Consider the following 13,753-nt stretch of genomic DNA (forward strand, 5'->3'; position numbering starts at 1 on the left):
GACGGTCAACATCTTTTTTTGTCAATAAACACACCACCAAAAAGCAATAACAGTAACGAGCATGTAGAAAGCCAGAAGCGCCTTTATCGCTGTGTCTTTAATTAGCAAGCGAGAGTATATTGGTTGATATTGATATGTAAGGTTTCAACGTCCCAAAACCGCCATATGATTATGAGAGACGCCGTAATAGAGGGCTGCGGAAGTTTGCGACTGCCTGCGGTTCTTTAACGTGCACCCAAATCTGAGCACATGGGCCTACAGCATTTCCGCCTCCATCGGAAATGCAGCTGCCACAGCCGGGATTCGATCGTGCGACCTGCGGGTCAGCAGCTGATTACCTTAGCTACTGCACTACCGCGGTAAGGCCGAGTACATTGGCCAGCCGCCAGCTCATAAATAAACAAGGGCTACGCGGCGCCCGCTGACAAGTAGAGCGTACAACACCTGCCGGCTTGGCCGCCAGTGGCACTGCTGGCTGACATTCCCGTATTACACTGGCATAGGTACGCGACCGACATTCTCCCTGAACTGCACCGAACGCATAAGTGTGAGCTTCGGGCCCGATTTCGTCTATATTTCTGTAACTGCAGCACAGTGGCGTAGCCTGACACACTGGAGGCGTGCCCCCTCCTCCTTCCTAGCAACCGAAATAAAGAGCGATAAATTGCGAATTTAGAAAGGTGCCCCCCCCCCTTTCCATAGAAATGTCTGCCTACGACCCTGCTGCAGGTAAGTAAAATATGATGTGCGACTTTCCTTAGTTTCATCGTCGGAAAAATTTGCTTTGTGTGTCTTACAAAAAATTGACTATTGCCCTTGGTTCGTTCTTTTTATTTATGCCCATGAGTAGGTTATGTCCTTGACTGGGCCTCCAACAATAACCTGCACACCTGAACCCATTTGGCGACCATTCTCATGAATGACATACAGGTTTATGTCGGTATGACGACTGCCCTCTGTTGCAGCATTTGCAAACATCAGAGGAGATACTGCAGTGCCACAAAGAACGTCCTTTAGTGGATAAGAATAGCTTTTAAAAACAAATTTGTTAAGAAACCTTACATTGATATCACTGCGGTGAAGGTTTGTTGTGCACAACAGTTGAATTACACCGGAATAAACTGGTTACAGAAGCTTGGTTTATATTGTCGGTTGCAGCACTTCAGTAAGATACATGACTCACAGTTGTCTGACTCGCAGGTGGGCATCATGAAAAAATTGGCACCACAGGAGAGCCTATACGTCTGCGGTGGAACACTGATCGCTAGCCAATGGGTTGCCACGGCGGCTCATTGTCTTAAGAAGTGAGTGCAACTTCACGATGGTTATTATATTGAATTGAGGCATTGAAAAAGCAGCAACGGCCACGAAGGACTGTGAATTGTCGCGCAAAAGAGCAGCTATGTCAGACTCGTCATGCGCGCAATGGAAATATAGATAGTGGAGTGGGAAAATATTAACTGTCAACACCCGTTCAACCTAGGTTCTCTTGTGAGCTATTTCGTCAACGTTTTACGAAATAAAAAGTCTCGATTGGTGGTGATAATACAACAATCGTTACGAAGAAAGAAAGCTGGGGGTGTCTAGAAAGAGCCTAGGAGATGCATAAAGAACACACTGGTACAACTCTCTTAGTTGGCGGGTGAACTTCTGCGCTTCACACTGTGATGCTACTGAATCAGACATAAGGGACGTTTCCTATTGACTTACAGAAAGAGCTTTCGTGTCAATCGTCCCAAATCACTAATTGAAACGTCGTCGCATAACCTGCGCACCTCGATAGCCTCCGTCCGCAGGACATCAAGATCAGGCTCGGAGAGTGGGACGTGAACCGTGAGGACGAGTTCTACGCTCACGTCGAGAAGCAGGTGGCGCAGGTGGTCGTGCACCCAGAGTTCTTTCCGGGCAACCTGAACAATGACCTGGCACTCATCCGCCTCGATTCTCCGGTCGACCTGAACCTGCCCCACATTGGAGCTGCCTGCCTGCCGGGGCTCCGCGAGACCTTCGAAGGTCACCGCTGCTGGGTCACTGGCTGGGGCAAGGACGCATTCGGTAGGTAATAAGAATAGAACGAACACTCAAGTCTAATCACTTCAAGTTTAATAAAACAACGCAACAAAGACCAACATATGCATGCGTAGAAAATTTAGGTAACGTCAAAGAAATGGTTGAGCTCACGAACTTCGCAATATAGTTGGATCTGCTCGTTCGTGTGGTCTAAAAGATTCCCCTCTGGTGCGGAAAGGTAGGCCAATCCGATTACTCTGCGATTACTTGTAGTACGAAATACTTGGCTGGCAAAATATTATTTTAAAAGGCCCCTAAGTAACAGTTGGAATGCGAAGAATGGCCGTTTAACGTCTTTTCGGCACAACTCTTGACGTTAACAACTTCCTAACGCGACAATGATCGGTCGATATACGAGTTATGTCTCTTGTGAAGCGTCTGCTTTGCCTCGTATGTCTTGCATAACTATCATGCGCAACCATCTGACTTCACTTGGTTTTCTGCGTTTGCGAGCTGCGCAAGCAGGCGTAGTTTCATGTGGTCGAAAACAGCGAGATACTGACTGACGCTTGCCGCTGACACTCCACGTGTTTCGTGAAGTGACCAGTAAGACGCAGGAAAAGCGTGAAAGAAACAACAGCCTCGCCCTTGAAGTCGCAGCGGTTTGGGGGCCCTTTAAAAGAGCGTCCCGCCTTTCAGCGCATTGCAGATCACGTGGTTGCAATACTTTTCCGGTAAAACTGTTATTATACTGAAACACAAGCGCAAAAGCACACCTGAACTCACCGAAGCATTCGTGATCAGAAACAAGGGTAATGATATCGTTCCGCCTACGAGAGGGGTTTATTCAGAGCCGACGGAACGGTCGACTCGACGGTATACAGTGATGATGATGATGATCCTTGACACTCTGGCGCACACCCACAAAGGGGGATCGGCCAAGAACCGGGCGGCAGGATTTTACCTAAAAGGCTAATGGTTTTTCAAACAAAACGTAATTTTGGGCTGAAAAAAATATAGAAAAAAAAAGCCGAAAATCGAAAAAGGAGTATATCTGAGCAGGGAGCGATGCAGGCCATCAGATGTGATTTGAGACAGAGGTAATGGTGAGTCTAAAATGATATATATATATATATATATATATATATATATATATATATATATATATATATATATATATATATATATATATATATATATATATATATATATATATATAGTCCAGTAGATCATCCGTGAGCGGTCACAACGTGGTTTATTTCGACGTTTCGGCCTAGAGTCTAGGCCGAAACGTCGAAATAAACCACGTTGTGACCGCTCACGGAGGATCTACTAGACTATATACTACGCTACGGCCACTCAACCACCGTGCCTTCCTATATATATATATACATATATATATATATATATATATAAATATATATATATATATATATATATATATATATGTATATATTTATATATATTCTGACCACTGTCTATTCCAGCGGCATCTTAGATGTGCGAAATCTCGATATTTATCCAATGAGTAGCAGTCGCATTCATGCAAACACAGGTTTCTAAACCTTATCGTTGTCGCGTAAGCCGTATCAGGCAAAATCGGGATAAGGGGACCGCTAAGAGATACTGTGGCTAGTGCATCCGCCATCTCATTGAAATATATGCCACGATGGCCTGGTACCCATAAGAGCTGCAGTTTTTGCAAGTTTGTCGGTAGAAGTTGTCAAAACATGTGCATAAGTGTTAAGTTGGCTCCTGAAGACAGAGCAGCACATACTGAAAAAGAATCTGTATTACGACTGCTTCCGATTCGCCCAAAGCAATTTTTCGTAGTGCCAGTACAATAGCAAATAATTCTGCTATAAATATTGGTGTGTAATCTGGGAGTCTAACCGAAAAGGACCAGTCAAGGGAACGTGAGAAGATACCTGCCCCAGCCTTTTCATTTGATACAGTGAACGCACACCAGCGAGCTCTTGCCACCAACCAAACGTCTTCTTCTTCTGCCACCACCCTGTTCCACGCCACACAGGTGCACATACCATAATTACCTATGTGGTAACATTTGCCTCCACGCAGACGAAGCACACTGGGTGAGTCAAACAGTCTCTCGAGGAATAAAGCGCTTCAAACGTGCAACATGGGCAGGTTCAGTTTTTGCAGATGTTCGGTTGTTCGAATGAAGACGTGCTATGCGATAAACTAAATCTCTAACACGGTCTACAACAAGATAAGGTCTCGCATAGTGCTCTAGCATTTTCTCGCTCAAACCGCGTTTTCTAGTCGGTGTCCACAGCAATACTAGGTCGCTGCAATTGTACGTCACGTGTCGTCATCGGTGGTCAAAATGTGCATTCGAGTGGTCTTGGAAAGCAAGAGTGCACAAATAAGCAAGGCGTCTAGCTTCTTTTGCCCGACTGATTATCTCGGATATGCAGGAATTATGGTGGTTCAAACAGGGGAACTTGGTACTCAGGGTATGACGAGGCGGTCGAGCATATAGAAGAAAAAAAAAAGAGTGTAGCCGGTAGTTTCATGCTGTGAGGTGTCGAATGCATATGTGATAAAAGGTGAAATACTGTCCCAGTCCTTGTGATCTGATGCGATATACATAAAGTTCTGTTCGTCCGTTCAGTTAGACCATTCGTTTGGGGATGATATGGTGTAGAATGGCGAAATGTTGAAGCAAAAACACGAAGCATCTCTTACACCACGTCTGCTGTGAATTGTCGGCCAATGTCACTGATTACAGTTTTAGAAGGTCCATGTCGAATAATTACAAAACGTAGCATGAAAAAAGACACATCGGCTGCAGTTACCGATGGTATGGCAGCTGTCTCGCAGTACCGTGTTAAATAAATGGTTGGTGCAGACGACTATCCAGCAATTTCCACAGAAAGACCGGGGAAAAGGCCCAAGGAGGTCAATCCCGACTTGCTCGAATGGAATTCTAGGGGGCGGTACCGGATGTATTCGCCCTGGAGGAGCACTTGTTGAGCGCTCATGATGTTGACACTCGTTACAGCTAGAATAGTTTCGCTCCGTCGTCTGGCGCATTTTGGGCCAGTAGAATCTTTCTTGAAGACAGCAAAGAGTTCTTGCTGGGCCTAGGTGACTGGATCTTGGTTCATCATGTATAGCTTGCAAGACATAAACGGGAAGACTCTTCGGAACCACCAGAAGATATCGTGAGCTGGTGCTGGTGTAGTTCTTTTTGTACACTAGCCCGTCTCGGATGCAGAAGCACGTAGGCGATTATTTTGGTTTGGTAAAAAAAATTGCTGTATGGTGCTCCCCATTCGTTTCTCATCCTTAAAGGTCTTGGTATCGGGAAATGGTTGGTCCAGTCATGCCATGTAGGTGTCGAAGTTATCCGCGTCACAATCCGTTGTTGGATGCGGTAGTCGCGAAAGACAATCTGCGTCAGCGTGACGTCGGCGGCTTTTATTGAAAATCGTGAAGTCATATTCTTGCACACGAAGTTCCCAGCGTGCCAGCAACCAGATGGGTCACGCAGATTGACCAACCAGCAGAGAGAATGATGATCTGTCGTGACGGTAAAGGGGCGTTCGTACAGGTAGGACCGGAAGCGCTGCAATGCGAAGACTTTTGCAAGGCATTCTTGCTCTGTGACAGTGTAGTTATGCTCTAACTTGCTGAGTGAACGACTTGCATACGCTACGACGTGTTCTTGGTTATCCAAGCGTGGAAACAGGACAGCACCTACACCAATACGGCTGACGCCTGCGTGAAGCTCAGTGGGAGACAGATGATTGAAGTGTCGAAGGATTGGTTGAGACGTCAAAAGAAACTTCGGCACTGAAAAAGCAGACTCACATTCCGGGGTCCAGTCAAACTGCGCACCTTTCTGAAGAAGGCACGTGATCGGGTATGCGCTATTGGCAAATCCAGGAATGAATCGGTGAAAGTATGAACAAAGCCCCAAGAAGCTGGCCAGTTCTTTCACCAAGTGAGGTTGCTTAAACGCCTTCACTGCAGCCGTCTTAGCGGGATCCAGTCGTATGCCTTCTTTGTCTACTAAGAGTCGAAGGACAATTGTTTGATGCTCTTTGAAACGACATTTCTTTGAGTTGAGCACCGAGCGTGCTTTGCTTAAGCAGTCCAACACGAGGCCAAGGCGTGTGTTGTGCTCACAAAACGTGCGCCCAAAAATTACTACGTCGTCCAAGTAACACATACACACTTCGCACTTCGATCCACGCAGAATGTTGTCCATAGAGCGCTGAAAAGTTGCAGGTTCGTTGCAGAGTGCAAATGGCATCACATTGAATTCAAATAGTCAATCTGTAGTAACTAATGCCGTTTTTTCCTTGTCTTTTTCGTGTATTGGAATCTGCCAGTAGCCTGACCTGATATTCAAAGATGAAAAGCAAGAGGCCCATGATAGACAGTCAATAGCATCGTCAATCCGCGGGAGTCGGTATACGTCTTTTTTAGTGATGGCGTTGAGACGGCGCAAGTTAACACAAGATCGCGATGTCCTATCCTTCTTCTTCACTAGAATTACTGTAGCGGCCGACGGACTGCAGGATTCTTGAATTACATTTTTCTTGAGCATCTCGCAAACCTGTTCCTTGATCACTGCGCCTTTCGAATGCGATACACGAACTGGTTTTGGTCGGAGAGGTCTTTGAGATGTCGTGTCGATTCAGTGCTTCATACGAGAAGCAGAGAATGACGATGGATCGTGCTGAGCGAAATCAAACATAGTGGCATGTTTGCGCCGAACACTCGTCAGTCCATTACGTTCCTTGGTGCTCAGTGGCTTGTCAATCATAGTCATAATGGTGGAGTCCCTGTCGTGCAGATTATCGCAACGGGTCTTGTCCGGGGAATCACTGCTCTCTGCAAGGATGACAAGCGTGAATACTTGGTGTTGACGAATCTCTGCAAGTTTCAGACCCTCCAGAAGCACTGTAGGTTCATTAGGGCAGTTAATCATCCATAAACCAGTATCTATTGCGCAGCTGATAGCGTGCAGTAGGGTAATAAAACTGTCTTTTTTATGCAACTGAGATGCACGGGCTCCACAGTTGCGTGAAGTGTTTTCTTGCTTGCAAGTGAACAAAAAACAGGGACACATTTTGCAGACAATGGCGGCACAGTTATGTCCATGGACTCGCGAAGAGCACTTTCCTGACAGAGCGAGTTTTCTATAAACGCAACCGAGATATCGAAATCTACTGTAATTTCTCCTGTGTGGCAATCGACTTTGGCATCACATAGCTTCAACAAATCGAGTCCCAAAATAACGTCATGCGTAGTATGAGGGAGAACAGCAAACTCTGTAACAAAGTTCTGGCACGCCAAACTAAGAGCCACAGTACCGACACCAACAGGTTGTAACACCTTTCCGCACACTCCACGAAACGCATCAGGATGGTCCCAACGAAACATAACTTTCCGTCCAAGGAGGCGGGTGAAAACAAAACTCATGACTGACACGGTTGCACCTGTGTCCACCAACGCCATTGTTGGTACACCATCGATAACCACTCGAACCTTATTTCTAAACATGGAAACTAACGGACGTATATCTGCTAAAATTGAAGACTGTCCGGTGACCTCACCTCCAACAGCTGCGCCAGCTAGTTTTCCGTTGAAGGCGAGGAGTGGCGGCGCCGAGGAGACGGTGATCGGTTGAGGCAAGGTGCAGGCGATGGTGTCACACTGCGTTCAGAGGCCGGAGATTGGTTTCATTGCGGTCCCGGGATCTCGTAAGACGCGCTTCCCGGGAATGCCGGTGCTCGGGTAACGCCAGAACGGTTATATCTCGGTGATCGTTCATACCTTGACGGCTGCCGGTAGTTGCAATAGCTGGCAATGTGGCCTTCGAAGCCACAGTTGTAGCAGACTGGTAGAGGACGCTTGCCCTACCAATGCTGAGACCGCTCAGTTTGAAGGGTCGGTGACGAGCTTGCTGAGCGGGGGCTGCCCACCTCTGTGTGGCGGGGCCGTGACGAAGGCGTCGGCCATATTTTGGCCGTCGACGAATCAGTCGCGACGTGGCCACGGAGTTCCAGTTTCGCTTATGACTGTCGCACATACCGATGGTGACAGAGGAACTAATGGCACCGCTGTGTAGTAGGGTGGACTTATAGGTGGATAAGAAATAGTTTCGTCAACCCCACAACCCTTGTCGCTGCAGCTCTTCACGCTGTTGCGAAAGACGGACCGATCCCGCCGAAGCCACCACTGTTGCGAAAGACGGCGACGCCAACACGGTCCCGAAGGCGCCACTGCTTTCAACTCCGCCGGGAAGGTCACCAGCCGTTTGGTAGCGTATGTTTCTCAGCTCGCGACTGCTTCTGCGCAGAGCTGATAAGACGAGCGGACGAGCCGACGGTGAGTTAAATAAGATTTATGTACAGCATATATACAGAGGCGTTACAATTTCGGCACTGGGGCCGACAGAGACTCGAAGAGCCGAGCTCTCCCCTCTAACACATAGGTCAGCTTTTCGCCTAAGACCGCCGACTCACACACATGTCGGCTCTCCGACATGGGGACTCCTCTCTCATAGGACCACCGATCGCGACGCGCCGCAGGGCTTCTTTTATTTACACCGGGTCCAACCAAAATGTCCAATCAGAAGCGCCGCTGGTTGTCAGGGCAGATTCCTCCAATGGGGTCGCCGCGCCATGCGTCAGACCACCAGACACGAGGACGCCGGCTCGCTGTCACGTGCGCTGCTGACTCAATGCACGTAGGCCAGAGAGGCGCCGCGCGTGTTCACGCCGTTGAGATGTTCGCGTCAGGCAGATTGCGGGCTGGCCTTGACCCAGATTGCCTTTTTCAGAGGCACGGACGTTTGACGAGGACTCGCTGGCATAACAGCACCCCCGACGCCAGATAAGGCACCGGAAAGACGAGCTGCTTTTACGGGGCTCGGATGTCAGGTGCGCTCGTTCGCCAGGTCCCTCCAGGTTCGCCTCCAGGGCCATGGGGAGAATACAGCTCCAGACTGTTCCGGGAACACGTCCCATTTTTGACGACGGATCCCAGCTCCACTGGCTTGTCGCCACAACTTGTCGACCAGCTTCACTCGTCTCTTCTGACCATCTTCGGTTTCAGCACTTGTCGATGGTTCTGCAACTTGCCAAGAACGGATCGACAACAGACAACACACGACACACGCAAGTGCCTTCGGTCACCCGACAGAACACCAGACAAAGTATAGTACAACATATACCTATCTACGTGTTTATCGGAATTTTGTTCCCTCTACATGAAGAGGCACATGTGGGACAAAAGACTCTTAAAATGACAACTAAATTTTTTTCCCACGTACAACAACGTAACGAATTAGAATACCACAAAGTTGGCCCCTTGAGATCACTCTAAACGAGAGCGCTCAGCCCAGGTCGTGATGAGGTCAAAATTTTGCCCCGAATCGCCAGCGAGAAACCGAAAGGTTGAGAAGGTACTAGCTAGAACGCACTGCTCAATGTACCTGCATTAGCGTTTAGCTTTCCCTTTTTTTTTTGATAGCGAACGTCAAAGTTGCGCTGTGGAGCAACATGCTCCACCTCCGTAACCGGCCACTTTTAGGCGACGATACCTATGCGGCACCAAGAGCGGCTCACACTTGCGACGTTGCACAGGGGAACAACGATACGGCTTGCTACTGATTGACTCCTCACCGCTTAGCTCGATATCGTGTTCGATCACCGTCGTGTCTCCGGGACGGTCCGACAACACATACCCAAACTCGGAAACAATCTTTCTCAGGTCCTCTTTCTCAGGTCCTCCTTCACTTAAGCTAGGCTCTAGGTTTATCTGCTCCCGGATTACTTTCGATCCCCCTTCGATTACCTCACTAGAACTCAAATTTTCTGCTTCCTCTTCCTCTGAAGCATTCAACAACAGATTTACGACCGCTTGATGTTGAACGTATGGTTTCATCAAGTTGTAAATTCTGTCCGGCCGCCTTCCTAATTTCACTTTATAATTTGAATCGCAAGGCTTCGATAATAGTTTGGCGGGCCCTTCCCAATCAACATCAAGCTTGTTCCTTTTGGACAGCTGCAGCAGCATTACCTGATTATCAACTTCAAAAGCGCGCTTCTTCACCGATTTCTTGCAGTGCTCCTTAGACAGCACTTGTGCCGCGTTTTTGTGGCTTTCCACTAGCGCTTCAATCGAGAGGTCCTCACGCTGCTCTCGAATGAGCGTCTCTCGATCAACTCTCGGCAGCTCGCTCCAACTTTCCGCTACAGGCGAGAGCGTTGCAACTCTCTCCCTCTGATCCAATGGCGCCATGCCGTCTCCCCTTTCTACGGAAACCGCGCCGGTCGGTTCGGCGACGGGCCGCTCGCGTGACTGCTCACATGACTCATGCGGAAACTTTCCTTTCTGGGGTTCCGTCGACCCGCCGACAAGGTCACTTGAGAGTTCACCGCATGGAACCAGATCAAGCTGCCGCGATAGCTTCCGCACTTGCGATCGCGTGAGAGCCATGCACGCTAAGTTGGGGAAGAACGATTTGCCCTGCTCTTTGAGAAGCTGCTCCGAGTTGTTGGAGAAAAGATAAGGAAAACGATCATTTAGCGCGGCAGACACAGCCGCTTCGGTGCGAAGCTCACCGAACGGGCCTTTAATGACAACCGTGGCGATTGGTAAGCGAACACTCTGCTCCTCGGCGACCTGCCTGATCCACGCGCATTCTCCTGTGAAGTCATCCGGAGACACCAATGAAGGATGGACAACGTCCATGGTTGCCGCTGAGTCTCTAAGTGCTCGGCACGTTTTCTCATTGACCCTAATTTCTTGGAGATACGGCTCCAACAACCGAATGTTTTTTTTTCTGATTCTCGGATCGTTGCGAAGGCAAACTTTTCCTGACAGTTTCTCGCGATGTGCCCTTCCTTTTTACAGTTGTAGCAGATTAGCGGCTTCCGTTTGTTTTCCGATTCAAATGCCTGTGTGGTAGAAACCTCACTCGATTTCTCTGCTTCTGTTTGCCCTTCCCCCACACTGTCCTTCGTAAGAGATGGGTCCTTCTTGAAATTACGGTGCGGAGCGGGTTTCCGTTGATCAGGTTTCTTTGAAAAGCCCTCTTTTCTCTCATCCTTTTCAACGCGCACTGCCCTGCTGTGCAACTTTCGGCGAGTATAATACTCCTCAGCTAACTCTGCTGCCTTGTTTAACCGTACTTCCCCAAGTCTGTCCTGCAGCCAAAGTTTGACATCCTCCTCGATGCAGCGGTAGAATTGCTCCAATGCAACGCATTCCACCACTTTATCGCGGTCGTCATACACACCTTCGCCCTTAAGCCATTCAATCAAATCGGCTTTAAGACGAAACGCGAAGTCAACGTGTGACTCATTCCCCTTTTTAGCATACCGGCACCTTTGCCTGAAAGCCTCGGGTGACAACTTATAACGTCTCAAGAGCACTTCCTTAACCTCGTCATAGCTCTCAAACGCTTCCCTCGACAAGCAAGTTATCGCGTCGGACACTTCGCCGGGAAGAAGAGCTAGCAGGTTCCGCGCCCAAAGAGGCCGCTCCAAAGCGTTTCGCTCACAGACGTGTTCAAACTTGACGAGATACTTCGTCATGTCCTCGCCTACTACGAACGGTGGCAGTTGGTCCCGAATTCTAAAACCGCTGACCTGAACTGTTGGAGAAGCTACGCTAGGCGCCTGCGAACACTGTAGGATTGCCAATTCTAGTCGTTTCAACTCTAGGCGCTCTTGTCTCTCGGCCTCCTCGCGCTCGCGACGTTCGCGCCTTTCAACTTCTTCACGTTCGCGAGCTTCTACTTCTCACCTTTCAGCCTCCTCACGGCGTGCTTTGATATCCACCCAGGCCTCATCGACTTCCTCAGCCGACACTCCCTCATCCTTCATGATCTCAAGGATCGCTTGCTTTCGTTTCGCACGGCCCAAAGTAATGCCGAGTTCCTCACATATTTCGACGAGTTCCTTCACTTTAAGGTTCTCCATCGTTCACACTAGCCTCTTGCTGTTTGCCCCTGTTAAGAATCTACTTGCCGTACCCACTATAAGCCTACTAGCAAGACGCGCAAGCAATTTTTCACACTCCCTTGTTTACCCCCTCTGCATTAACTTTGGTTTCAAAGCACTTCGACTTTGCTTGAAACGATCAAAGCTCACTCTAATGCTTCACACAGCCCTTCTCTAAACTACTACAACCTGAGCTAGAGTAGTCTGGTGAACTGAGGGGAAAACATCAGGCACTCACCGCATCGATGTCGCTGACGCCGGCCGATCCCGCAGCTGCCAACCACTGTTGCGAAAGACGGACCGATCCCGCCGAAGCCACCACTGTTGCGAAAGACGGCGACGCCAACACGGTCCCGAAGGCGCCACTGCTTTCAACTCCGCCGGGAAGGTCACCAGCCGTTTGGTAGCGTATGTTTCTCAGCTCGCGACTGCTTCTGCGCAGAGCTGATAAGACGAGCGGACGAGACGACGGTGAGTTAAATAAGGTTTATGTACAGCATATATACAGAGGCGTTACAATTTCGGCACTGGGGCCGACAGAGACTCGAAGAGCCGAGCTCTCCTCTCTAACACATAGGTCAGCTTTTCGCCTAAGACCGCCGACTCACACACATGTCGGCTCTCCGACATGGGGACTCCTCTCTCATAGGACCGCCGATCGCGACGCGCCGCAGGGCTTCTTTTATTTACACCGGGTCCAACCAAAATGTCCAATCAGAAGCGCCGCTGGTCGTCAGGGCAGATTCCTCCAATGGGGTCGCCGCGCCATGCGTCAGACCACCAGACACGAGGACGCCGGCTCGCTGTCACGTGCGCTGCTGACTCAATGCACGTGGGCCAGAGAGGCGCCGCGCGTGTTCACGCCGTTGAGATGTTCGCGTCAGGCGGACTGCGGGCTGGCCTTGACCCAGATTGCCTTTTTGAGAGGCACGGACGTTTGACGAGGACTCGCTGGCATAACAACGCACTATTGCCCGTATAATAGCGGCAGGGTCAGTGGGCGGGCTCTCGTTAACGCTGGCGCCAGTTGTCACGTTTGCCAGCCTACCAAAGTTCGGGGTGATGCGACGACTCTTCAGTTTTTGAAACGTGCGGCAGTGACGTTGGAAGTTGGACACAGAGGTGAGGTCATGCCTGCCTATCAGAAAATTGTAAACGTCTTCCGCTATGCCTTTCAAGAGGTGTCCGACGCTGTCTTCTTCAGACATCTGCGGGTTTATAATCTTGCAAAGCTTAAGGACGTCCTCTATATAAGCAGTGCACGTTTCTCCTAGAGTCTGAACTCTTCCAGCAAGAGTCCGCTCCGAGCTTTTCATTTTTGAGTCGGAGTCACCAAAACACTTCCTCAGTTTTTGAGCGAAGAAAGCTCATGTTGTCAAGGACTGTTCGTGGTTTTCATACCACATCAGGGCAGTGTCCGCGAGAAACAGCGTGACGTTATCCAGCTGATTGATAGAGTTCCAGTGGTTGTACCGGCTCACCCTTTCGTAATGCGTTAGCCACGCGTCCACATCTTCTCCTGCCATTCCCGCGAACGGGTGGGGTAATTGAGGCGGTTGGCCCCGCCGTGGTAGTCTAGTGACTAAGGTACTAGGCTGCTGAGCCACAGGTCGCGGGTTCAAATCACGGTTGCGGCCGCTTCATTTGTGATAGAGGCGGAAATGTTGTAGGCCCGTGTGCTCAGATTTGGGTGCACGTTAAAGGACCCGAGGTGGTTGAGAATTCTGGAGCCTTCACTAAGGCGTCTCTCAATC

At 49.3% G+C, this 13,753-nt stretch overlaps 1 protein-coding gene across 2 annotated transcripts in view; it reads left to right on the forward strand.

Moving 5' to 3' along the window:
- Positions 1-13,753, forward strand: part of LOC119166686 (uncharacterized) — a 293,532-nt gene that overhangs the window by 193,558 nt on the left and 86,221 nt on the right. For both annotated transcript variants that reach the window (XM_037418005.2, XM_075883399.1), the window contains exons 6-7: positions 1,201-1,304; positions 1,784-2,055. In XM_037418005.2, coding sequence (XP_037273902.1) covers positions 1,201-1,304; positions 1,784-2,055 — 376 coding nt within the window. The remainder of the gene's footprint in view (positions 1-1,200; positions 1,305-1,783; positions 2,056-13,753) is intronic.

Source organism: Rhipicephalus microplus, unplaced genomic scaffold, assembly GCF_043290135.1.
Source record: "Rhipicephalus microplus isolate Deutch F79 unplaced genomic scaffold, USDA_Rmic scaffold_16, whole genome shotgun sequence".
NCBI classification, from domain to species: Eukaryota; Metazoa; Arthropoda; class Arachnida; order Ixodida; family Ixodidae; genus Rhipicephalus; species Rhipicephalus microplus.